Here is a 22,543-nt window from a genome sequence, read left to right as displayed (position 1 = left end):
CCATGGTATAAATATAGTATTGCCTGTTGATCCCATTCCCCATGTGAGTAGGCTTTCAGAACTGATAAGCCCTCCTCCCCACTCTAATACGTATCTCTGTGTTTATTCTTCTTCTGCACTTTAGGAAATAAAGTTTTTATCAGAGAAACTTGCTCTGATATTTTTTTTCAGTTATTTCCTTTCTAATTTTAGATGCATTGATATTATTTGTCTAAACATGTTAAAATTTGATACATCAAAATTGTCCATTTTATATCATTGTGTAAGGAAATTAATTCTCTAAAATAATTCTTATTTGTACTGATACCTATTACAGAGATAAAAGGATCTCTGAAACGAACTATGATAATCTAGTTCATGTTCATGATAATGTTATGGCAAAGATAAGATGTGAGCTAGATGATAAAATACAATTAAGTGGATTTGGAATTGTGGGATGATTGGATTCCAATTAGATTGAATAGGTTGGACTATCAAAACTCCAAAAAAAATGATCATTAATAATTCTATGACATCTTGTGGAAAGACCTCCAGTGGGATTCCCCAGGGATTCATGCTTACCCTGTGTTAGTTATTTAGCATGTTCATAGGTAGCAGGCTTATTAAATTTGAAATGACATGAAATTAGGATAAATAGCTAGCACCCTGGATACTCCAATCAGGATTTAAAAGATGTTCATTTAGAATCACAGAATTCAGGATTTGGATGGGACATCATTGCCCAACTCTCATACCAAAGGGATCCTCATTATAACTTACCCAACAAAAGGTCATCTAGGATTACCTCAAAGGAAGGGAAACCTACTGCTTCTTGAGACAGTCCTTTCACTTTGGGATGGCTCTTGTGTTACCAAATTTTTCTTGATATCAAGCCTAGATTTCTCTCTATAATTTCTCCCCATTCTTTCTGATTTTTCTCTCTGCAGCCAAATAGAGTTAGCTCAATCCCTCTCCCATGTGACAGCCCTTTCGCATGTTAGTAGACACAGCTGTCACATCCCACAAGTTTTCTTTTGTTCTGACCGGTTCCTTCAGTTGATCCTCATTTGTCATGAACTAAAGGCCCCTCCCCATTCTGGCAGTTCTCCTCCATATGTTCTCCCATTTTTTTGTTGCTTTTAAACTGTCCGCCCAGAACCGAATCCATTACTGTATATATGAGGTCTGAGAAGGGTCTGGTGTTGGGGGACTATGAGCTGGAAGCTAAGCCCTTCTTCATGAAGTTCCAAGTGGTGTTAGCTTTTTTAGCTGACATGGCACACTGCTGACTCATGGAGCTTAAACCCCTAGGTCTTTTGCAAACAAATTGTTGTCTAACTATGGCCAAACTTGTAAAATTGATTTCTGGTATCATATGTAAAGTTTGGCATTTATTTCTGCTGAGTTTCATCTTAGTAAATTTAGTTAAAATTTAGTTCAATTTTAGTTCAAGCTCTTGCTTGTTGAGATCTTTTTGGATTCTGATTGTTGTCTTGTTGTTAGCTATACTCATCCTGTTGACACCTACAGATTTCAAAGCTTTATCCAAAAGGCATTCATTAAAATCTTAAATGGCACAAGTCTAGAACAGATCCTTTTGGCACTCCACTGAGGATTACTGATACATTGACATTGAATTGTTAATTACTACTCTTTGAGCCTTGTGATCTAACCAGTTCTGAATCCATATTTAGTAATACTATAACCAGATTTGCACAATTTTTTCCCAGTGTTTTGTTTTTATTTTCTTAAAAATTTTTTTCTTAAAAAAATTTATTATATTTTTCTTTGTTAAATATTTCCTATTTACATTTTTCTTTTTCTATTTATTTATTTAGTATTCTTTTCTTTTTCAATGTTGGGTTTGAGATCCCTCTCTCTTATCCCTTCACCACTGAGAAAGCAGACAATAAGTGATGCATGAGAAATCATACAAAACATTTTCATATTAGCCATATTGTTCCCTCCACCCTCCCCAAAATAGTAAGAAACTTATATTTCAATTTGATCTCAGAGTTCATTGGTTCTCTTTCTGGGGGTAGATTGCATTTTTTTTTTAATCCTGAGTATTTTGGATTTAACTTGGATCACACAAAAATAATTCTAAACTAAATTAGATGATGAAGAAAAATTTAAATTTAACCATCTACTATCAGAGACCCTATTGGAAATGAAAAAAAAAACAACATGTTTATCATTAAAATGGAACCCATTTCCATTATAGGGAAGAGTAATTAATGCATATATTTGAACATGTTTCACAGACTTTTCAATCATGTAAACAGAAAGGCCTAAGTAAAAGTCAACCTAAATAATTTATATTTGGCTTTGGAAGTTGTTTTTTATTCTTGAATATGTGTTCTTGTTTTGAGGATTTGCTACACTTTGAAATAATACTCACCCTGAAGATCCAAGTAATGAGAAACTAGAGAATTATCAAATATCTTCTTGTCACTCATTCTACCCCTTCTTCCCTTTCCAATCAGATGATAAATAGTGTTACTTTTTAGATGATATAAAGCAATAGCCTAAGAAGATCTTCAACACAGTTCTGTGTATGAACAAGGAGTCATTCCTGGATTACACCTTTATGAGAGAAAGGAAGGAAAGTAGCTAAAGCAATTTGATTTATAAAAATATTCCTTTCTAGTTTATGTTCAGAAACCTCCCCAGAAATAAAAGTAATAAATGATAAAAGTAGAAATTAAATTACCAAGAAAAGGTGATGGGTCAATAAGAACTTAGAGTAAGATCTGATCATATGACTGTGTGTTTTTTCTCTTAAGATTCCACTAGCTTTACATCCCATGGCACTCTAATTATTTGCCCTGCTTCTCTGATTCATCATTGGAAAAAGGAAATAGAAAAACGTGTGAGCAACAACAGGCTGAGAATCTATCTTTACCATGGATCCAATCGAGAGCAACATGCAAAAGTGTAAGTGTAAGATGATCCTGAAAATGTTCAATATCTAGTTAGCTTAAGGGGGACAGTAAGTTAAAATTGACCTTTATTGCAAGACCAGAATGGTGATATCTCTTCTGTCTCCTACCTACCATTCCATTTAGATTCCATTCTAACTAATGTTACCAATATGTATGATGGCCAAAATATAAATTTTCAATTCAGAATCAATCACCTTAATTCATGTTTGGAACTGGAGAAAAAAATCAAATGATCTTTCACCAGTTATCTCATTGGAAAAGTAAGGAGAGATCATGCTTGGGGGTAGAATAGAACTCAGTTCCTTTGATCATAGTGTAGAGTGATATACACATATTAAGAGCCAAATATTGGCCTTTTCTTATTTTTGGCAAGATGGTAACTGATGGTAACATAGGCCTTGGGATTCTTTGGGTTTGCCACCAGGTGGCAGCAGCACTCACCCAGGGAAGAGAACTGTTATTTAAACATAGACTAGAGTCCATGTTTTTCTTAGTTTAAGAGATTTTCAGTATCTCCGATTCTTTTTTTCCCCTTTATATTCTTTCTTCATTAGCAGTGAAACCAGCCCAGTCTTATGCAGTATATATGAGAAAATACATTTTGAAAACTTGTGTAGATGAATTTCATTGTTTATTATCTTTGGCATTATATATGTCACACGAGAGATGTTAGTTTCATGAATAATGGTTCGTAGTAATGTAGGACTTTAAAGATTTGTAAAGTAATTTTTTCTCCACAATAACTTAATCAGATAGGCACAGAGACTTTCCAGGTATTTGTTCTGCCTTCCTAATTTATACATTTCCATATCTCATGTTTGTATAGTCTCTCCAGATATGATGTAGTGATCACCACTTATAGTCTTCTTGCCAAAGAGATCCCTACCAGAAAGGAAGAGGGAGATGTCCCTGCTACTGATGCCTGTGTGGAGGTGAGGTACTTTGAGAGAAAACAATTTTAGAGACTGTATATCATTAATTGGAGTGGAAGTTTTTAACTAACTCATAGAGTTAACAGTTCATCTCTTTAAATCTGCAAAATGGAACCCATTTGTAATATGCCTTACAGATTGGAGTGAATATTTGCTTCTCTAACCTACCTTTATCACTTTTGCAATCTTCTATGCACTTCAGCAAACATTCATTTATTATTTATGTATATTTTTATATCTATATGTATATATTTTATGTTGAAATTGGGCATATTTCAAGTTATTTCTTTTTAAGTTTTTAAACTTAAGTACAAAATAAGAAAAGAAAAAAAAGTTGCCAAATACATAGCAGAACATGAGAGGATTCAATATAAAGCAATATATTTTTTATTTCAAGAAAACCTAGATAATTAATACAAATACCCTATAAATATATTATATGCTATAAAATACTATGTAATATATAAATATACTACATAATAAATACATTGTTTTCAAAGGCATCCTGCCTCTGTTTGCTTCCATGTAGTTTGGGGTTTTTTTTGTTCTCACTGTGCACTTTTTACTTAATTTTTCCCAGTTGTCCCCACCCTCTAAATGAAGGCTACAAGTAGGCATGGAGAGACACATCTACATATATATTAATATCTATAAACATACACATATATAATTATATACATATATGTAAGATGCTTATTTCTGATTGCCATCTATTTTTCTAGAAGTGGATAGCATCTTATCTCATAAGTCTGAGTCTTTCCATGTTTTTCTTAATCAACTAGCCCATTTCCTAGACCACAGCAATATTCCAACCCAATCACATTCTATATGAGAGATTGTCTATGAAAATTTCTCCCCCCATTTTTCCACATTTCTTTTCTTAGATGTGTAGGTTTTATTCATTCAAGAATATTTTAATTTAAAATAATCAAAATTAGCAATTTTACACTTTAACGATGTTCTTACTTTATAATATAGTTTAAGGTCTGATATTACTGACTCTGGTTCCTTTACATCTGATTACTTTGGAGTTCCTGACTTTTTATTTTTCTGATAGAACTTTGTTATTATTTTTTTCTAACTCAGTAAGATAATTTTTTTAGTAATTTAATTGGAATGGCATTACATGAATAGATTAGTTAGATAAAATTGTCTTTTTTGAAGTTATTGCATTACCAAGCTGTTTTTGGTTCTTATCTTCTCTAGGACTGCACATCACCATTGCTTCAAATAGTCTGGGCTCGCATCATACTGGATGAGGCTCACAATATTAAGAATCCCCGAGTGCAGACCTCCATAGCTGTATGTAAGCTACAAGCTTGTGCCCGCTGGGCTGTCACTGGAACCCCCATTCAGAATAACCTGCTGGACATGTATTCATTACTGAGGTAAATTCTCTCTCTAAGATTCAAGTGGTTTGGTTTGGAGAGTATCCCTTTCACGGAGAACCTGAATATGAGCCAGGTTTCTTATACAAGATGAATCTACTAACTTTTTAATAGCAAAAAGTCTTTATAAATTAATGCTGCTTGATTGATAAATGATTGTTTTTTTATAAGAAGTCTTTGCATTTATTGAAGTAACTCATACTTATGCAGATCTGTAACATTGCTTAACATATATTTTTTCATTTGCTTCTGTTTGATTCATCAAGTAACCCTGTGAGCTAAATATTTGATTGAATGAAATCAGTGAGTGAAAGAAAAAAAAAGCATTTTTTTTATTTTTATTTTTAAAAAACCAAAAAAAAAAAAGAAAAAAAGAAAATAAATACAAAATAAAACAAAACAAAACAAAAGAGAATATTGTTGTGTACCCAGCGGAACATTAGGGAGGATTCAAAATATATAACAAATTAACAGATCAAGAAATACTTTCTTAAAATACATTAGAAGAAATTATATTCATGAACACCCATTCTTTCTTTACTTCCTTATGAATTGCTTCACACCTTTTTTACTTTATCCTTTTTTCTCTCTTTCATCTTCTCAACACTTGCAAGCAAGCTATAGTTAAGAAAAGATATATTTATGTATACATATATATGTAAATATATATATGTGTGTGTGTATATATATATATACACATATATATATATACACACACACATATATACACACATATATCTTTCCAATCCCTGCTGACTTTGGTTTAATTCAGTTCCTTAACTTGTCTTGCTATTACTTAATCTCCCCCATGGATCCCTTCCTTTTCTTCTTCCCTCACCCCTTCTAAGTTTTGTTTTTCTTTATAGATTTTGGAGGGTGCTGTACCTTTCGTGGTATAGATATAGTTTTGCCAATTAAACCCATTCCCAATGTGAGTAGGTTTTCAGAATTACCAGCCCTCTGCCCCCCTTCTAATGCCTGTGTCTATTCTTCCTCTATACCTCATTTGTATAATTACTATTTTTACCTTAACTTTGTCAATATTTCTTTTGAGCTACTGTATTGTTGATGTGAATCTTTAGTATACATTTCCCATGTAAAAAAAAAAAACATACCATTTGTTGATGTTGAGTTCTTTGAACTTGAACTTTGGTATTGGCTATTATGTGTTAAATTCTCTGTTAAGTTCAAATTTGATTGCTAGAAAGTCCTGAAAATCTGCAAGTTCATTGAATGTCCATTTTTTTTCTCATTCAATATTATGGATAATTTTGCTGGACATGATATTTTTGGCTACAGACCTAGTTCTTTTGTTTGTTGGTAAATATCATTCCAGGACCTGCCGTCTTTCATAGTGGTTGCTAATAACTCCTGTATTAATCATAGTTCCAATTTATTTGAATTGATTTTTTTTTTTATTTCTTGTAAAATTTTCTCTTTTATCTGGGGGTTTTGAAATTTGGCAGTAACATTCTTGTGTGTTTTCCACAAAAGATCTCTTTGAGGTGGTGATTGGAGGATTTTTTCTATTTCTGCTTTCTCTTTGTGTTCTATTGCTCCAGGTCAATTTTCTTGTATTTTCTACATTATTGTGTCAAGGTTCTTTTTTTTTATCACAACTTTCAGGCAGTCCATTTAGGGGATGGGGGAAAGGAAGGAAAAATTTGGAGCATAAGGTTTTGTAAGGGTCTATGTTGAAAAATTATCCATGCATATGTTTTGAAAATAAAAAGCTTTAATAAAAAAAATAAAATGTACAACTTTCAGGCAGTCCAATTCTTATATTTTCTTTTGATCTGTTCTCCAGATATGTTGTTTTTCTTATAAGATGTTCACATTCTGTTCTATTTTCTTATTCTTTAGAATCTGTTTTGTTTTTTCTTGGTCTCTCATAACTTCACTGGTTTCCACTTGTCCAATTCTAAATTTTTTTTTTATAGCTTTTTATTTACAAGACATATGCATTGACAATTGCAAATCATTTTGTTCCAACTTTTTTCCTCCTTCCCTCCATCCCTCCTCCAGATGATAGGTTGACCAATACATGTTAAATATGTTAATGTATAAGTTAAATACAATACATGTCCAAACAATTGTTTTGCTGTACAAAAAGAGTCAGACTTCGAGATAGTATACAATTAGCCTGTGAAGTAAATCAAAAATGCAGGCAGGCAAAAATAGAGGGATTGGGAATTCTATGTAATGGTTCATAGTCATCTCCCAGAGTTCTTTCACTGGGTGTAGCTGGTTTAGTTTATTACTGCTCCATTGGAACTGATTTGGTTCATCTCATTGCTGGAGATGGCCACGTCCATCAGAATTGATCATCATATAGTATTGCTGTTGAACTATATAATGATCTCTTGGTCCTGCTCATTTCACTCAGCTTCAGTTCATGTAAGTCTCTCCAAGCCTCTCTGTATTCATCCTGCTGGTCATTTCTTACAAACAATAATATTCCATAACATTCATATACCATTTACCCAACCATTCTCCAATTGATGGGCATCCATTCAGTTTCCAGTTTCTGGCCACTACAAAAAGGGCTGCCACAAACATTCTTGAACATGTGGGTCCCTTTCCCTTCTTTAATATTTCTTTGGGATATAAGCCCAGTAGTAGCACTGCTGGATCAAAGGGTATGCACAGTTTGATAACTTTTTGATCCAATTCTAATTTTCAAAGAGTTTTTTTCATCTTTGATACTCTGCTTCCTTTTCTAGTTGGTTAGCTTTTTTTTTCATAATCTTGTTTTTCTTGAATGGTTTTTATTTGATTTTTTAAAAATAAGAGGTATTTGGGTAAGCATCTCTAATCATGGGGTCTCTAGCTTCCCTTCAGCTCTCCCCTCTGACCAGGAACCCCAAGGCAAGAGCTCCACCCTCCAGCAAGTGCTCACAGCCACGTCCCTGCCCCACTGCCTCTGCCACTTACCAGGTGCTGGTTCTTTCTCACCCAGGGCCAAGCTTCAACAGGACAGCCAGGCCTAGTGTTCCCAATCAGCCCATGTTCACTCAGTCTTTCTGGACTCAAACCCCAGCTACACAAAAAATCTGGGAGGTGAACATCTCTGTGGTTCCTCCTGAGGCTCTAACCACAACCAGTTAGCCCCAGGGCTCCCCCTTGATGTTTCTGTGGAGTTAGCCTGGAGGTGTTGCCCTAATCCTGGCCTGGGATCTTTCTTCAGCTCTTCTTTGGTTCTATCCAGAGAACCCCAGATCAGCCCCAGGTCTTCTTGATTTTTCTCTAGTCTATGTTCACCCTGAGGCTCAAATTTGTTCTATTTGTGAGAATAATCAGGAAAGCTTGAAATTTGCCAACCTCTTCTGCCACTTTACCAGAATCCTTCCTCTTCCCCCCAAAAAGCATCTATTAAGCACTTTTTGTATACCACATACTGTGTCAAATGCCAGGGATACAAAGAGAAAATAGTCTTTGCTTGTAAGGAATTCATTGTAATGGGAGAGGTTTTGGCTAAAGTTCAAATGGAAAAACCCAATGATCCTTAGGGTGAAGCATCAAAACATGATAATATACCTTCTTTAATGTCATTTCTATTGATAAGGCCATTTCTTTTTCTGACATTGAACTATGATATAATGCCAAGGACTTTGGAGGTGAACACTTTCTTTTCTGGATCTGCAATAACTATGGCTACTGGGGAAGGGGCTGTAGGAGGGGTGGAATTAGTTACCAGTTCTCATTTCCACAAGGGACATTTCCCTGGCAATGGCTCTAGAGTCAGCCTGGAAGGAGGACTGATATTCTTATGCTTCCCTGTCCTCTGGTGGCGGTTGTTCAGTGGGTGGTGGTAGGGATGAGGGGGCTCTTTTCCGTAAGGGTTGTTCCCCTGGATAATGACTGTGGAAGTTGGGAAGCAAGATTGGTGGTCTGGGCAGTGCTGCTGTGCTTAAGGTTCTTGGGTATAGGTGTTGGTCAGAATGGGGGGGACTGCTGCCTATTGTCTCTGTGTCAGGATACCTTGCTGCTTATAGTTGTTATTATTCCTGTTTGTTAGATGAGTAAACTGAGACTTGGAGAGGTAAATTATTTACATGTGGCTAACCACTTAGTAAGTTCAAAGGTCAGATGTGAATGTAGTCTCTGTCAGCTACAAATATAATGTAGTTTTTCAACCTTACCTCTCAAATGCCAAATAAATTGACTTGAAACAAAATAAAAAATTCACTTAGAACAATAGAAAATCATGGACTTACTCTTTTTCTAAAAGCAGGGTCTAGAGCAAAGTCCACAGTTTATTTGAGAAAGGCACAAAAGAGTATTGTTGGTTGTTCTATAATGTATTCCTACAGGGATGTAAGACTGATTTATAGAGAATTTCACTTCTTGGTTATTGTGCTTTTGTATCTGTCCACAGATATTTATGGAGAAATTCCCATGTTGTCATGTGGTTTTAGTAACTGATCATACTGTCTTGATCTATTTGATGGGGCTTGGCTTGATGATCTTTTTTTTAGTGTAGTTGAATGACAGATGAAACACAAAATATGGTTTACTTTTCCCTCCTGGTTACATTTTAACCATTTACTGTTACTTCTTTTTTCTATCTCATTCATCCTCTTCAAAAATCAGGTTTCTCCGTTGTGCTCCATTTGATGAGTTCAAGCTGTGGAAGAATCAGGTTGACAATGGTACAGCAAAAGGAGGGGAAAGGTTAAGTATTTTAACCAAGAGTCTTTTACTGAGAAGAACAAAAGACCAGCTGGATTCAACTGGCAAACCTCTGGTAACTTCATTTATATTTTTCACTTGATGCCCAGAGGAGGAGGGAGATGATGTCTTTTTCATTGTGCTCAAATAGGTACCTGCTTGATTTTATGGATATTATAAATATATGTGTTTACACCCCAGCTTAGTATTTCTTTTACTTTCCATCAGGTGATATTGCCCCAACGTCACTTTAAGTTGCACCGATTGAAACTATCAGAAGATGAAAAAGCTGTTTATGATGTCCTTTTCACAAAATCAAGGTGTGTGATTTTTTTTTAAGTGCACTTTATTTCTCTCTGTCTCTGTCTTTCATATCACTCAGACTCTCTTTCTTTTGGTAGTAAGTGAAAGGTTACATTGGGGTCTTTGTGTTGTATTTGGATTTGTTGGATCTTACTTTTTAATAGTCCAACCTTTTTTCATATTTGCTTTTTAAAACAAAAATCCCTCAGGATTAACATAATGTGCATAGTTTCTATTCAGCACCCAATCATAACAGTATTGTAAGATTATCTCTCTGCTTTATTGGTCAGTGTATAATATTCAGAATCTCACTTGGCTTTTTTCTTTACCTTGCTCAGTGATACTTTGATAATAGCAGCTGTCTTTCCCGCTCACGATCTCAGTTTTTCTCAGTCGTTTTCTGTCTGTTTTTGTCACTTTTTCTGTCTTTTGTTAAAAAAACCAAACTTTTTCTAGTTTTTATGATATCGTATTCAGTTATTTCTTATAATATTGATTTCAGCTGACGGGCTGTTTGGTGCCAGCGGCCTGGTGCTGCTGGCACACAGCCATGGTGATCGTGACCTTCACTTGAGGGTTTCTGTGAACACCAGTGGGTGGCTGTGGGAAGTTTGTGTACTGGAGCGCTTTGTAAGTGCAAGTGGTGGTTATTGTGGCCTCTCTTTTGTTTGAGTCAGGTCAACTCTGCAGTCCTACTTAAAAAGGCACACGGGTGAGAGCAAGCAGTCTGGAAGGAACCCTGCTAATCCCTTCAGCAGAGGTAGGCCCTGCTCCAGCCTCAGTGTGAGGATTTACTCCAAAGACTGACAGTTCCGTTCATGCGGGCTCTTCCCCATGCTGACTCCATCTGTTGCAGCGGATCGCCTCCCTGGTAGCCATGTCATAAGCACACGTGCTAGTAGGGTCCTTTGGGTCAACATTCTTTCAGCCTCCAACTAGGCCTTAGGTCTGTCAGGGAGCCCAGCTGGCCACCTTGCCGGCTCTGGCCATAGGGAGTCTGAAGAGCCCAGGTCCCCTTCCACATGCAGCGGAGGGTGGCCACAATATATGTGATGGCAGGTGGCCTATGGTGGAGGGACATGGACCCAGCAAAATGCCCTCCATGGCATTTAGTCAGATGTCTTCCTGGAGAAGGCCCACAGTTTTTCAGAAGCTGTCTTCCAAATCATTAGAGCTGGGTTCAGATTCTGCTCTCTGCTGTGTACTTCATCTTCTGGTTTGTTTCTCCCTTTGGCAGTGGCAAAGGAATTTGAGTCTTGTGCCCCTGGGCCCAGCACCTCAGCTGCCTCCCAGTGTTCGAGCACCGTCCACATCCTGTCCCTGTTGCTGAGGCTCCGCCAGTGCTGTTGTCATCTCTCTTTGTTAAAATCAGTAAGGAAAACTCTGAGCATGCCCCTAGTGCTCTGGTAAATTAAGAAGCCCCAGGTCAGTTTTAGTTAGAATGGTGTCTGTTCTCTGGTTTCCAGGTCAGGAGCTAATCTTTCATTAAGGGGCGGACCGGGAGTGCCATAGACTTGGGTGACTCCGTGTCACTGTTGTCCCTGTGTGAGACTGGCTGTAGTGGGCAGTCGGCACTGTGAGCAGGGATTGCTTGGGCTTTCAGATGGAGACATGTCAGCTAGTACCCATAAGCCACTTAACTAAAGGATCATTTATATGCTTTTGCCTGGTTAATTTGGTGGCCCTGTCTCTCTAATTCATTTTTATTATAGATTTATATGTATGCGTATATATAGATATATTTATATTTAAATAATTTTGATTTTTGTGAGGCTAAAAAACTGAATGGAATTACCTTTTACTCTGGGATTACTCTTAAATCTAAATAACTGAAATGGAGTTTGAAAGTTGGGAAAAATGGACACCTCATATATCTTTTTATTGCTTGCCACTCTTTTAGTATTGTTGGAATTCGCTTTGACTAATATTTCTGTGAGGATTTACTGATGATACATTGTAAAGGATTTTGTTAAGTGTTGAGCCCAGCCCTCAGTCTAGATCAGCAGTTTGACTAGTTTTCTAAACTGGCATAAGCCTTTGGGCCTTTTTTGCTGACCTTGGATTTGTTTCATTATGTCTAGACTCTTGACCAGACTGAGCTGAAGAATGAAGGCCTGTTGTTTACCCTGGAGGAACAGCTCAGTGCATTGACCTTGTCAGAACTCCATACTCCGGATCCGTCTGCCACTGTCAGCCTTAATGGCAAACAATTTAATGTGGAACTCTTTGAGGACACAAGAAAGAGTACCAAGGTATTGTGTGTTTGGAGAGTCACTGCCATTGTGGTGGAAGGCATAGAAGTCTTGCTTTCCTTGTTGCTTTGGGATATCAGTTGGTGAATTTCACTTTCCTCCAGTCTTCAACTCCTTTCAGATTTGGTAATGGCCAAACCCTGTGTTGAAGAGAGCAAAGCTGGCAGAAAACAGTAAATTTGAGAAGGGCCAGGTTACCCCAGCTGATTATTCATGGTCTGAGGCATTTAAAAAAAGGCCAATTTTTTTCTGGGATATGAAATATACATTACATCACAGGGAGGGAAATGCCCAAGCACTGAACAAAGCTGCAAATATTTCTTTTAGAAAGAGCTTTTATCAGAAAGCCACAGAAGGAATCTGAATCTATGAAATGTGGGCTATACCTGAGTGCCAGCTGGTTTTTGCTCATTGAAAAGCTTCTAGCTATAAGTATTGTTTCTTACATGGCCTGCTACCTTCATTAATCAGTCCATTCTGGTTCCATTAAAGCTTATTAAGGCTGACAGTTCCTTCCAGAGGGTGGCAGAGATAGGATGTAAACTGGCTTCCAGCCACACTCTTTGTTAGCTGGATGATATTTGTGTGCTCTTCTTCACCCTCCCCTAAGTGCGTGTCCCCTTCTCGGTATTTCTATCTGAAGCGTGCCATTCTTACCTTTAAGTTCCTTCTTTATCACAACTGTCCTCCTGGTTTGAAGCTTTTTGTGTTTGCACGAACGCCTGGGAGGGAAGTTGCTGCCTATAGAGAACAAGGGAATGGTTTTGTTTTAACAGAAGTGTGCTGCTGTGTGGTTAAAATTCTAAATGGCCTCAGCTCGTTTGCTGCCATTGTACCTCAGCAGCTGAGAGAAACATAGAGGGGCAGGGCCACGGGGAGCAAGAGCCTTCTTGTGTCTGCTATTCCAAAAGTTGGCCAGAGGATTGTGGTGTGGGAGAAACTGAGGGTCTGGTGGGCTGGGCCGTCATCCAGCCTCTGTCATTTATTAGCTGGATGGTCTTTAAAAGACAAGTGTTTAGCACAATGCTTGACACACGCCAAGCATAGAATAAATGATTTTTGATTGATTTACCCACTCTGAGCTGTTTCTTTGCTTTAAAATGAAAAGAAGAATATCTCATTAAGGAGATTCCTCCTTACTCGAGGATTTCATCATATATAAGCTGGATGTTGTTTAGAAGACTTGTTTCTTCAGAATTAGAATGAGTTAGAATAATTGATCTTGGAGGTCCTGTCTAATTTTGAGATTTTGTGATCTGTCTTATGTGGTTCATGGGGTTGTGCTTGATTAAAATTAATTATCAAAATCTTCTATAAGGAGGATGTTAGGGTATCATTATTTTACATGGTAACTTTTGACATACTGGAAGACAGTTGGCATGCTCACCTACCTCACCCCTTCTTTTCTCTACCAGGCAAAACAATCCCAGACTCTTCAGTCAATCCTTATACAGCATTAATATGAGGATCTGATTCTGATTTGGCTCTTGGATGCTCTCCAGCTTAACAATGTCCTTCTAAGCTATGCTGTCCCAAACTGGCTATAATGCCTCAGATGTGGTTGGACAGAAGCAATATACAGCACTTTCTTATTCTGGAAAAAACTCTTCCTTCTCTTCTCCTCCTTCCCACATCCTTTCCCCAGGGTAGCTCAGATCTCATTAGCTTGTTTCACTGCTGTGTCACACTTGTTATGTCAGACTGACATTTCTTATTTTCTTTTTTTGGTAAATCAAGGAAACATTGTATTTTTTAGTAAAATATTTGATAAAATATCTCATGCTAAACTTATGGTAAAGATGGAGAGATTTGGAGTAGGTGATAGTATAGTTTTATTCTGTCTGCTAAGTAATAGGGAACTAGCCCCTATGGAACTGATTAAATGACCAGATTCAGTGTGAGTGCTGATAACTTCACATCACCTTAAAAGGAAATCTCCTTAGCTTTGTGCTATTTAACGTTTTTATGAGTGACTTGGATAAAAGGGCATAAATGATATTCTTTTCTTTTCTTTCTTTCTTTTTTTTTTGATATTCTTATCAGATTTTTTTTTACTGCACAATGCTAGGAGGGAAAACTAACTTACTGGTTACAGTTGGGATCCAAAAAGATCTTGAAAGTCAGAAAACTGGGAATTTATTTGACCATTCTGGAAAGGATTTGGAAACTCTACCCCAAAAATCGCTAAACTGTTGTATATACCCTCCCAGCAATATCACTAGGGAGATCAAAAAAAGAGAGAAAATTCCCATCTGAACAAAAAATAACTATAATAGCACTCTGTTGTCATAAAGAGCTGTAAATCCATCAGTGGATGACCAGCAGTTGAAAAATGGCTGAACAAATTATAGTTTATGAAGATAATGGGATATTATTGCACAGCAAGAAATGACAAGAGAAATCTGGGAAGATTAGTATGAATTTTTGTGTAGCAAAGTGAGTGAAAACAAGAGAACAATTCACTGCCATACAGCAACCTTGACAAAATGTTGCTACTGAAAATATGGGGCCAATAAAGGAGCTTTACAATTTATCAAAAGCAGTTCAGTAGTCTCCTTTAATTCATCTTTGGAACAAGCTCCTTCTCTGTCTTTAATGTCTGTCCTAAATTATATATACTATAGGACAAATTCTAAAGAGTGTCTGTCCAAATGCATATTGAAATCTGGGCAATAGACATTCTTCATCCACTTGGTCTTTCATATGTGGAGGACAGACTAAAACCTTCCCAATAATTATGGAAAACTTACAGTTGTGGGGTTTGATGAGGTCGGCATTATGTGATCCACAGGGAACCCTACTCTGACCTGGACTCTACTGGGATCTTCTCCATGACATTGACAAATCATTAATTATCTCCACTCAAAGGATATGTACATATACATTACACACACACCACACACCCCCACACACATTATGGGGAGAGAGACAGACTACTAGTTGTCCCCTGTACCTGCTCAGTGTTCCATCTGCCACATCCATGCAGTCACATCCCAGGCCTAAGCTGAGGTAGCCCATCCTCCCAGGAGCCTTCCCTGATCCATCTCCTTGTGACTCCATTTGGTTTTCTTGGCAGAGGTACAGCAGTGCTTTGCCATTTCTGCTCTAGCTCATCTGACAGATGAGGAAACTGAGGCAAACGGGGTGTGTTGACTTGCCCAGGATCACACAAATTGTGTCTGAGGCAGGAGTTGAATTCAGAGAGACGAGTCCTCCTGCCTCTGGGCCTGGACCCCCAGCTGCCCTTGAGCACTTAGTATGTACCATGACCTGAACAAGCCATGTAAGCTCCCTGAGCCTCTGTTTCCTCACCTGTAAGATGGGCAGCCTGGGGCTGCTTCTGACTCTGGATGCGGTTCTTTGTGCCTCTCTTTTGTGACCTCCATCCCATCCCTGGAGAGCTTTCTCTGCTCTGTCCCTTCTCTTCTTCGGTGCTCCCCTTGCTGGAGGCTCCTTTGCTGCTGCCCACATTTCCGCCAAGGCTGTCCGCATGCTTAGAAAACCTTCCCTTGGCCAGCATCCTCTCGAGTTCTGATCTCTCGCCACCTATCTCTTGGAGCAATAAAGACCTCCCCTCTCACTCATTCTCATCCCTCAGTCAGGCTTTCACCCCCACCCACAGATTAACACTGCTCTGTACTTCAAGGCTCTGTCCTTTACCTCAGCTCTCTCACTCTCCACACTCCCAGATAATCTCTCCTGCTCCTGTGGGTTCATTTAATTATCTCCATTCAGGGAACATAACACACATCTATGGGTTCAGTTAATTCTCTTCATTCAGAAGCCTCCCATACGTCCATACATATATACTTAGTCTTTCTCTCTCTGATATGTGTCACATCACTACTTTCTTGTTGGATATCACCACTTGGCTATCTCAATAGCTTTTTAAACAACCTCTACAAAGTGGATTGGTCTTGGTTTTTTTCATGTACAAAAAAAAAAAGATTATAATCTCTGTTGCATTTACCTTAGAGTGTTGTAAGAATCCAATGTGATAATGCTATAAAGTATTTTGGAGATCCTAAAACACTATATAAATCTGTTGTTTAAAAAAAAAAAGTATTACATAACAGGATGAACCTAATCTTTTTAGTTTTAAGATTCAATCTCCATCTAGCCAATGAATGCCCTGGAACTTTAATGGAGGGCTGTCCAACCCAGTCATGGACATTGGATGGGTTGGAACAACAATTAGAGTAAAGGAGAAAAGTGGAGGTGAAGGAGGTAGTTTTTGTAATGAATTAGTCATTCAACAAATATATGAATCTGTGTTGACAAAGAAAGGCTTTATGAGTTAGGCATTTTGGGAATGACTAATATAAAGGAAAAAGGTATCAGTTAAAATGTTGAAAGAAAAATACTTGATAGTAGTTGAATTATGTGACCTCATCAAACTGGAACTTAAAGTTCATTTCTATTTATGTTACAATGAAAGTTTTAATTTGGGTTCAAATTAAAGGAGTCATTTGACTATTTCTCCCTCTTTCACCCCCTCACACTATTCAGTATATCAGCCTATTGACAGGATTATTTGTAGGAGGCAATATTGAGTAGCACATATACCTGTTGAAAGAAAGAAAGAAACCTTGATCATATGGGAAAGAGACAAATGAATATATTCAGTTCAGGATTTTAAGAGAGTGTGTGTGTGTGTGTGTGTGTGTGTGTGTGTGTGTGTGTGTTTGTGTGTGTGTATGGTTTCTCTGCATGATACTATGCAAAACCCTGTTGTATATAAAACATAAGCCCAGCTCTGTGGATTCTTGTAATTTTAATGTATACAAGTAATATATAAAGGGTTTTTCATAAACTTACAAATTAATCTCTCTTTTATCTAGATCTCAAATCTGTTAGCAGAGCTGGAGCTGATCCAGAAAAATTCAGAATTTCAAAAAAGGTAAATGTAATACATCATTTTCCTGTACTTGGTTATGACTAACTGGAGAATTGGTACTGTTCTGTGATTGTCAAAAAATTTTTCCCAAGGACCTTGAGTCACACCAAAACGGAAAGAGTACAGCAATTAGAGCGGATGTAAACCATTACCTTTTTATGATTATGAATGGAAATTTTCTTGTGGTTCAGACTGAAGGAGAAATCTCTCCAGGAGCTCTATAAAAATAAGTGTCTGGAGGAAACTTTCTAAAAGTAAAAAAACAATTTGAGGTCAGTAACTGCCAGAGAGATGACCTGATTATCTCTGTTGTTTTTCTTCTCTGACAGAATAATGAATTTATTCTCTAGCTAGATTCCAAGGATATATAAGAACAAAAAAGATATCCGTTTAACTAGAGGTTCTGATTTTATTTTGACAGTATTTAGCATAAGTAATTCAAAGAATTCATTCCTTGCCTTTTATGCCATCAATTCAGAGCTAGGGTAAACCTATGGCAGCAGAATCTGAGCTGTTCACATGTAGGACTGGCTGCTTCTGGAAGTGGGAGAGTCGTGTTCCTCAGAAGCCTTGAGGCAGCATAGAATCTCCCTCATCAGGCCTGTTACAATGAAGATTTCTTTCCTTTATGGTTTGCACTAGATGACTGCTATAGTCTCTTTCAGCTCTCAGATTCTAAAGACTAGATTTTGTGAAACCTCAGAGGCCAGTCCTAAGGATGTGACAATTTGATTAAACACACATTTTTTTATAGAGTTTACTATATATAAGATGCCCTGGGGATATAAAGGCAAAACCAAAACCATTCCTTCCATCTCTCTCTCTCTCTCTTTCTCTCTCTTCTCTCCTCTCTTTTCTATCTCTTCTCTCTCTTTCTCTCTCTTTTCTCTCTCTTTTCTCCTCTTTTCTCTCTCTTCTCTTCTCTTTTCTTCTTTTCTCTTCTCTTCCTTTCTCTCTCTCTTTCTCTCCCCTCTCTCTTTGCCTCTCTCCTCTTTCTCCCTTTCTCTCTTTCTCTCTCTCTCTTCCTCCCTCCCTCTCCTCTCTTTTCTCTCCTCTCTCACTCCCCCAGTCCTAAACATGAGTATGTGTGTGAGATGCATATATACACCTCTATGGAGTGGAGATATTTAATGAGAGCCAAGGACAGAGTCCTGAAATCCCCACTAGCATTTATCTGTTGAGCAAGGATGATCCAGCAAAGGAGACTAAGGCGTAGTAATCAGAGGAATTGATGATGATGGTGATGGCGGCTAACATTTCTTTAGGACTTTAAGAATCCCAAAGTCCTTTTGTATGTCATATCACTTGATTCCCACAACAACCCAGTGGAGTAGATGCTATTATTGTCCCCATTTTAGAAGAAGCAGCTGAGGCAGAGAGGGCTGTAAACCTGCTTAGAGTCACACAGCTTTTAAGTGTCTGGAGTGACATTTAAACTCAGTCTTTGTGATCCCCAAGAACAATGTTCTGTCCGCTATGCTTGGGCAGTATAATGGGAGTCAAGAAAGGAGAGTGTGCTGGCAGGAGAATGGACAGAGCTGTCAGAAACACAGGGTGGTCAGGGAAGCTGAGCACTGACCAAAGGGACTGGCCTTAGCAGGGAAGAGATTGTGGAGAAGGAGTTTCCATGGAGGAGGGGAATGGTGAAAGCTTGACTCTGAGGGGTGAGAATGAGTGGGAGGGGAGGCCTCTGTGGCTCCAAGAGATCTGTGGTGAAAGATCAGAACTCGAGGGGATGCTGGCCAAGGGAAGGTTTTCTAAGCATGCGGACAGCCTTGGCGGAAATGTGGGCAGCAGCAAAGGAGCCTCCAGCAAAGGGAGCACCGAAGAAGAGAAGGGACAGAGCAGGAAAAGCTCTCCAGGGGTGGGATGGAGGTCACAAGGGAGAGGCACAAAGAACCGCATCCAGAGTCAGAAGCAGCCCCAGGCTGCCCATCTTACAGGTGAGGAAACAGAGGCTCAGGGAGCTTACGTGGCTTGTTCAGATCATGGCACCTATTAAGTGCTCAGTGGGCAGCTGGAGGTGCAGGCACAAAGGCAGGAGGACTTGTCTCTCTGAATTCAAATCCAGCCTCAGACATTTCCTAAGCATGTGATCCTGGGCACCTTGTTTGTCTGTTTCCTCATCTTACATGAATTGGAGCAGAAATGGCAAAGCACTGCTACACCTTTGCCAAGAAAACCAAATGGAATCTAAGGAGTTGGACTAATTGAAAAACAGTAACAACTATTAAGTATTTAATTGCTTGTGACTGAATTACACCAGAGATAAGATCTGAACCCACATCCTTTGACTTTAAAGCTGGTGGTCTTTCCTCTGTATCGTATTGATAAGGATTTGGAGGTGGTGCTTAGGTAGAAACCCATTCTTCCACCTGGGGACTTGAGGTCATGCCTAACAGGGATACTGAGACCTATAGACTGAGTGAGAATGTGTTGTATTTGTTCCCTTTACTATTTTTTAGTGTCATTGTGTCTCAGTGGACTTCCATGCTGAAAATTGTGGCTCTGCATCTTCAGCGACGTGGGCTGACTTATGCCGTCATTGATGGCTCTGTCAATCCCAAACAGAGGATGGACCTGGTCGAGGCCTTCAACAGAAGCTGCAGGGAGCCTCGGGTAGGAAATGGATCATGAAAAATGCTGACTGAAATCTCCTGAAGATCAGCAGTCTAATTTCTCTCTCCAGGGCAAAGATGGGTCAATTTGATACTGACTGTCTACAAAGGTGTAAGCGAACGGTGACAATATGAGGCTGTCAGCCTTCAACCTTGCCAAAAGGAATTAGTTCTTACAGAAGACATTTGGCTTCATAGATTCCTTTTCTATTCATAGTCCTTTGATGTCAAGAATTCTTAAGGCTAATTGATTACTAACAATAGGATTGCCAGTCTCTGAAATCTATTCCAGTTTAGCTACCATTAAGGAGAATCTATAATTGCATCCCAAACTGCTGACTTTTACGGCAAATACATACAGGTTGGAAGTTGGACTCCAGCCTACTTCCTCTGTAGAGCATGAATTTTGGGATACTAGCAAGATACCCAAATTCTGAACACAGGATTATTTCCTCCTGTGAATTCATCAACGTGGTACTTTTTGTAACAACTTTGCTCTTCCTGGAGTTCTCTATCTTCATGAACTGTTAGGAGCAGACAAGTTGGAGGAAGCAGGTAGTCTGAACTGTGTATCAGAGCTCCAGCTTTGTACCTGACTCTCAAGCTGAGACTGACTACAGGTTGCAGCACTATGTGTGTCACCGACACTCACTTTACATTTGATGTGTGACTGCTGGGAACAGGTAAAATGGAATTTTTATTAAGAGGAAGTGATGGAAAGATCTTGCGATCCCCATGGAATCATGCAGTCATTGGTGAGAGGAGGAAATCTGGCAGCAGCCCATAGGATGATCATGATGGTCTTTCAGAATTAGTAACATGTGCTTCCTTTTGAAGGTGATGCTGATCTCTCTCTTGGCTGGAGGCGTTGGACTGAACCTCATTGGAGGGAACCACCTTTTTCTTCTGGATATGCACTGGTACCTATTGCTTTTTTTCCATATGTAGAACAGATGGGAGGCAGGGAACTGTTTTATTTATCGAGTTTTCCCTTTATTCTCTAGAAGTGCCTGGGCTGTCTACATGGATGTGTTTTGCTTATGTGTTGTTACAATAGAACTAAACATAATGTGTTTTGGGGAGGTGGAGGGGAGGATTCCCAGAAATCTTGAATAAGATTTCAAATGATGACTTAGTCTTCCACTTGATGGCTAAAACTCACATCTGTTGCTATGGTAACTGAAGCACAGCCATTTCTGCCAGCTGAAAGCAAACATCTGTCAGTTTCAGCTGCAACACCATGTGCTGTTTCCAAAATACATTTTCTGGGATCCAAGAACATTTCAGCTTGGGAGAATTTAAAAAAAAAAAAGTTACTCAAAAAAAAGCACGAACTTTTCAATTACATGTACAGGAAACTAAAGTATATTTAACATGCCAACTCTATATTATTGTTTGTGTTGGACTTGACAGGGAAAATACCAGTAACACAGTTATACAGTTTGCATATAAAAATGAATGGATTAAATGCTATGAGAATTTTTAATAATTATCCTTTGTTTTCTTGACTTTTACTCCAATCTGGAATTTCCATGATGAGCAGTGCTCCCAGGGACTCTTGTTGTGCTTCAGTCCTCATCAACTTAGAAGTGGTACAGTTAGAGCTACCGTACTGGGCTGAGTTCTGGAAAATTAGATTCAGACTTTCTTATGCTTGGCCCATACAGGTCTTTATGAGGGAAGACTGAATAAGGAATATATGGTAAAGAATCATGGCAGTTCCTGAAACAGAAGATGATTCCCAGAGATTTAAAGAGACACTGAAATGTTGAGAGGATTTTAAAGAACAAACTGGGGTTGAAAATAGATATATTTGACAGTTTGACTCTGGAGATAGGTCTCACCCTTGCCTCAATAGCAAATAGTTCTCAAATAAAGACAGGGCAAAAAATAATTAAGGAGGAAAGACGTCCCTATCCAAAAATGGAGGACAGACGATAACACAGTATTACAGAGATACTGAAAAGCAAGTTTTAAGCATCATGTCAGTAAGTACAGTTCAAGTTGCTGAAATCTTTGCTTTTTCCTCTCATCTTTTGGCAGGAATCCAGCACTTGAGGAGCAAGCTTGTGACCGAATTTACCGAGTTGGACAGAAAAAAGATGTGGTCATACACAGGTGAGAAATGACCTTTTAGGGCTCAAAAATCCTTCTAAGATTTTTTGCCTTCTTTGGATAGGATGAACTCTTCTACCTTTGGTTTATTGATTTGAAATGATTTATGTATGTGTTCAACTATTTGGCCACCACAAAAAAGAGCTGCTATAAATATTTGTTTGTGTATATAAGACCTTTTCCTCTTCTTTTGATCTCCTTGGTGAATAGGCTGAGTAGTTGTATTGTTAGGTCAGAGAATATTGCACAGTTTGTTAACTTTTTGGGCACAGTTCCCAAATTGCTTCCCAGAATGGCTGGACCAATTCACAATAATGCATCGATGTGTACTTAAAGTCTCTCCAGAATTTGTCACTTTTTTTTTTTTTTTTTTTGTTAACTTTGCCAGTCTTATGGATTTCAGTGGTACTTGAGAGTTCTTTTAATTTTCATTTCTCTAACCA

The 22,543-nt window shown here is 38.3% G+C and overlaps 1 protein-coding gene across 2 annotated transcripts in view; it reads left to right on the top strand.

Moving 5' to 3' along the window:
- The window catches only part of TTF2 (transcription termination factor 2), a 52,075-nt gene that overhangs the window by 26,349 nt on the left and 3,183 nt on the right, over positions 1-22,543 (top strand). For both annotated transcript variants that reach the window (XM_051992908.1, XM_051992907.1), the window contains 12 exons: positions 2,766-2,916; positions 3,751-3,856; positions 5,063-5,244; positions 9,838-9,991; positions 10,144-10,235; positions 10,896-10,978; positions 11,456-11,589; positions 12,300-12,470; positions 17,312-17,370; positions 19,833-19,986; positions 20,823-20,905; positions 22,029-22,103. In XM_051992908.1, the coding sequence (XP_051848868.1) occupies positions 2,766-2,916; positions 3,751-3,856; positions 5,063-5,244; positions 9,838-9,991; positions 10,144-10,235; positions 10,896-10,978; positions 11,456-11,589; positions 12,300-12,470; positions 17,312-17,370; positions 19,833-19,986; positions 20,823-20,905; positions 22,029-22,103 (1,444 nt within the window). The remainder of the gene's footprint in view (positions 1-2,765; positions 2,917-3,750; positions 3,857-5,062; positions 5,245-9,837; positions 9,992-10,143; positions 10,236-10,895; positions 10,979-11,455; positions 11,590-12,299; positions 12,471-17,311; positions 17,371-19,832; positions 19,987-20,822; positions 20,906-22,028; positions 22,104-22,543) is intronic.

The sequence above is a fragment of the Antechinus flavipes genome, chromosome 4 (genome assembly GCF_016432865.1).
Source record: "Antechinus flavipes isolate AdamAnt ecotype Samford, QLD, Australia chromosome 4, AdamAnt_v2, whole genome shotgun sequence".
NCBI classification, from domain to species: Eukaryota; Metazoa; Chordata; class Mammalia; order Dasyuromorphia; family Dasyuridae; genus Antechinus; species Antechinus flavipes.
Note: the sequence above shows the minus strand (reverse complement) of the source record. Positions and strands in the feature narration are given on the sequence as shown.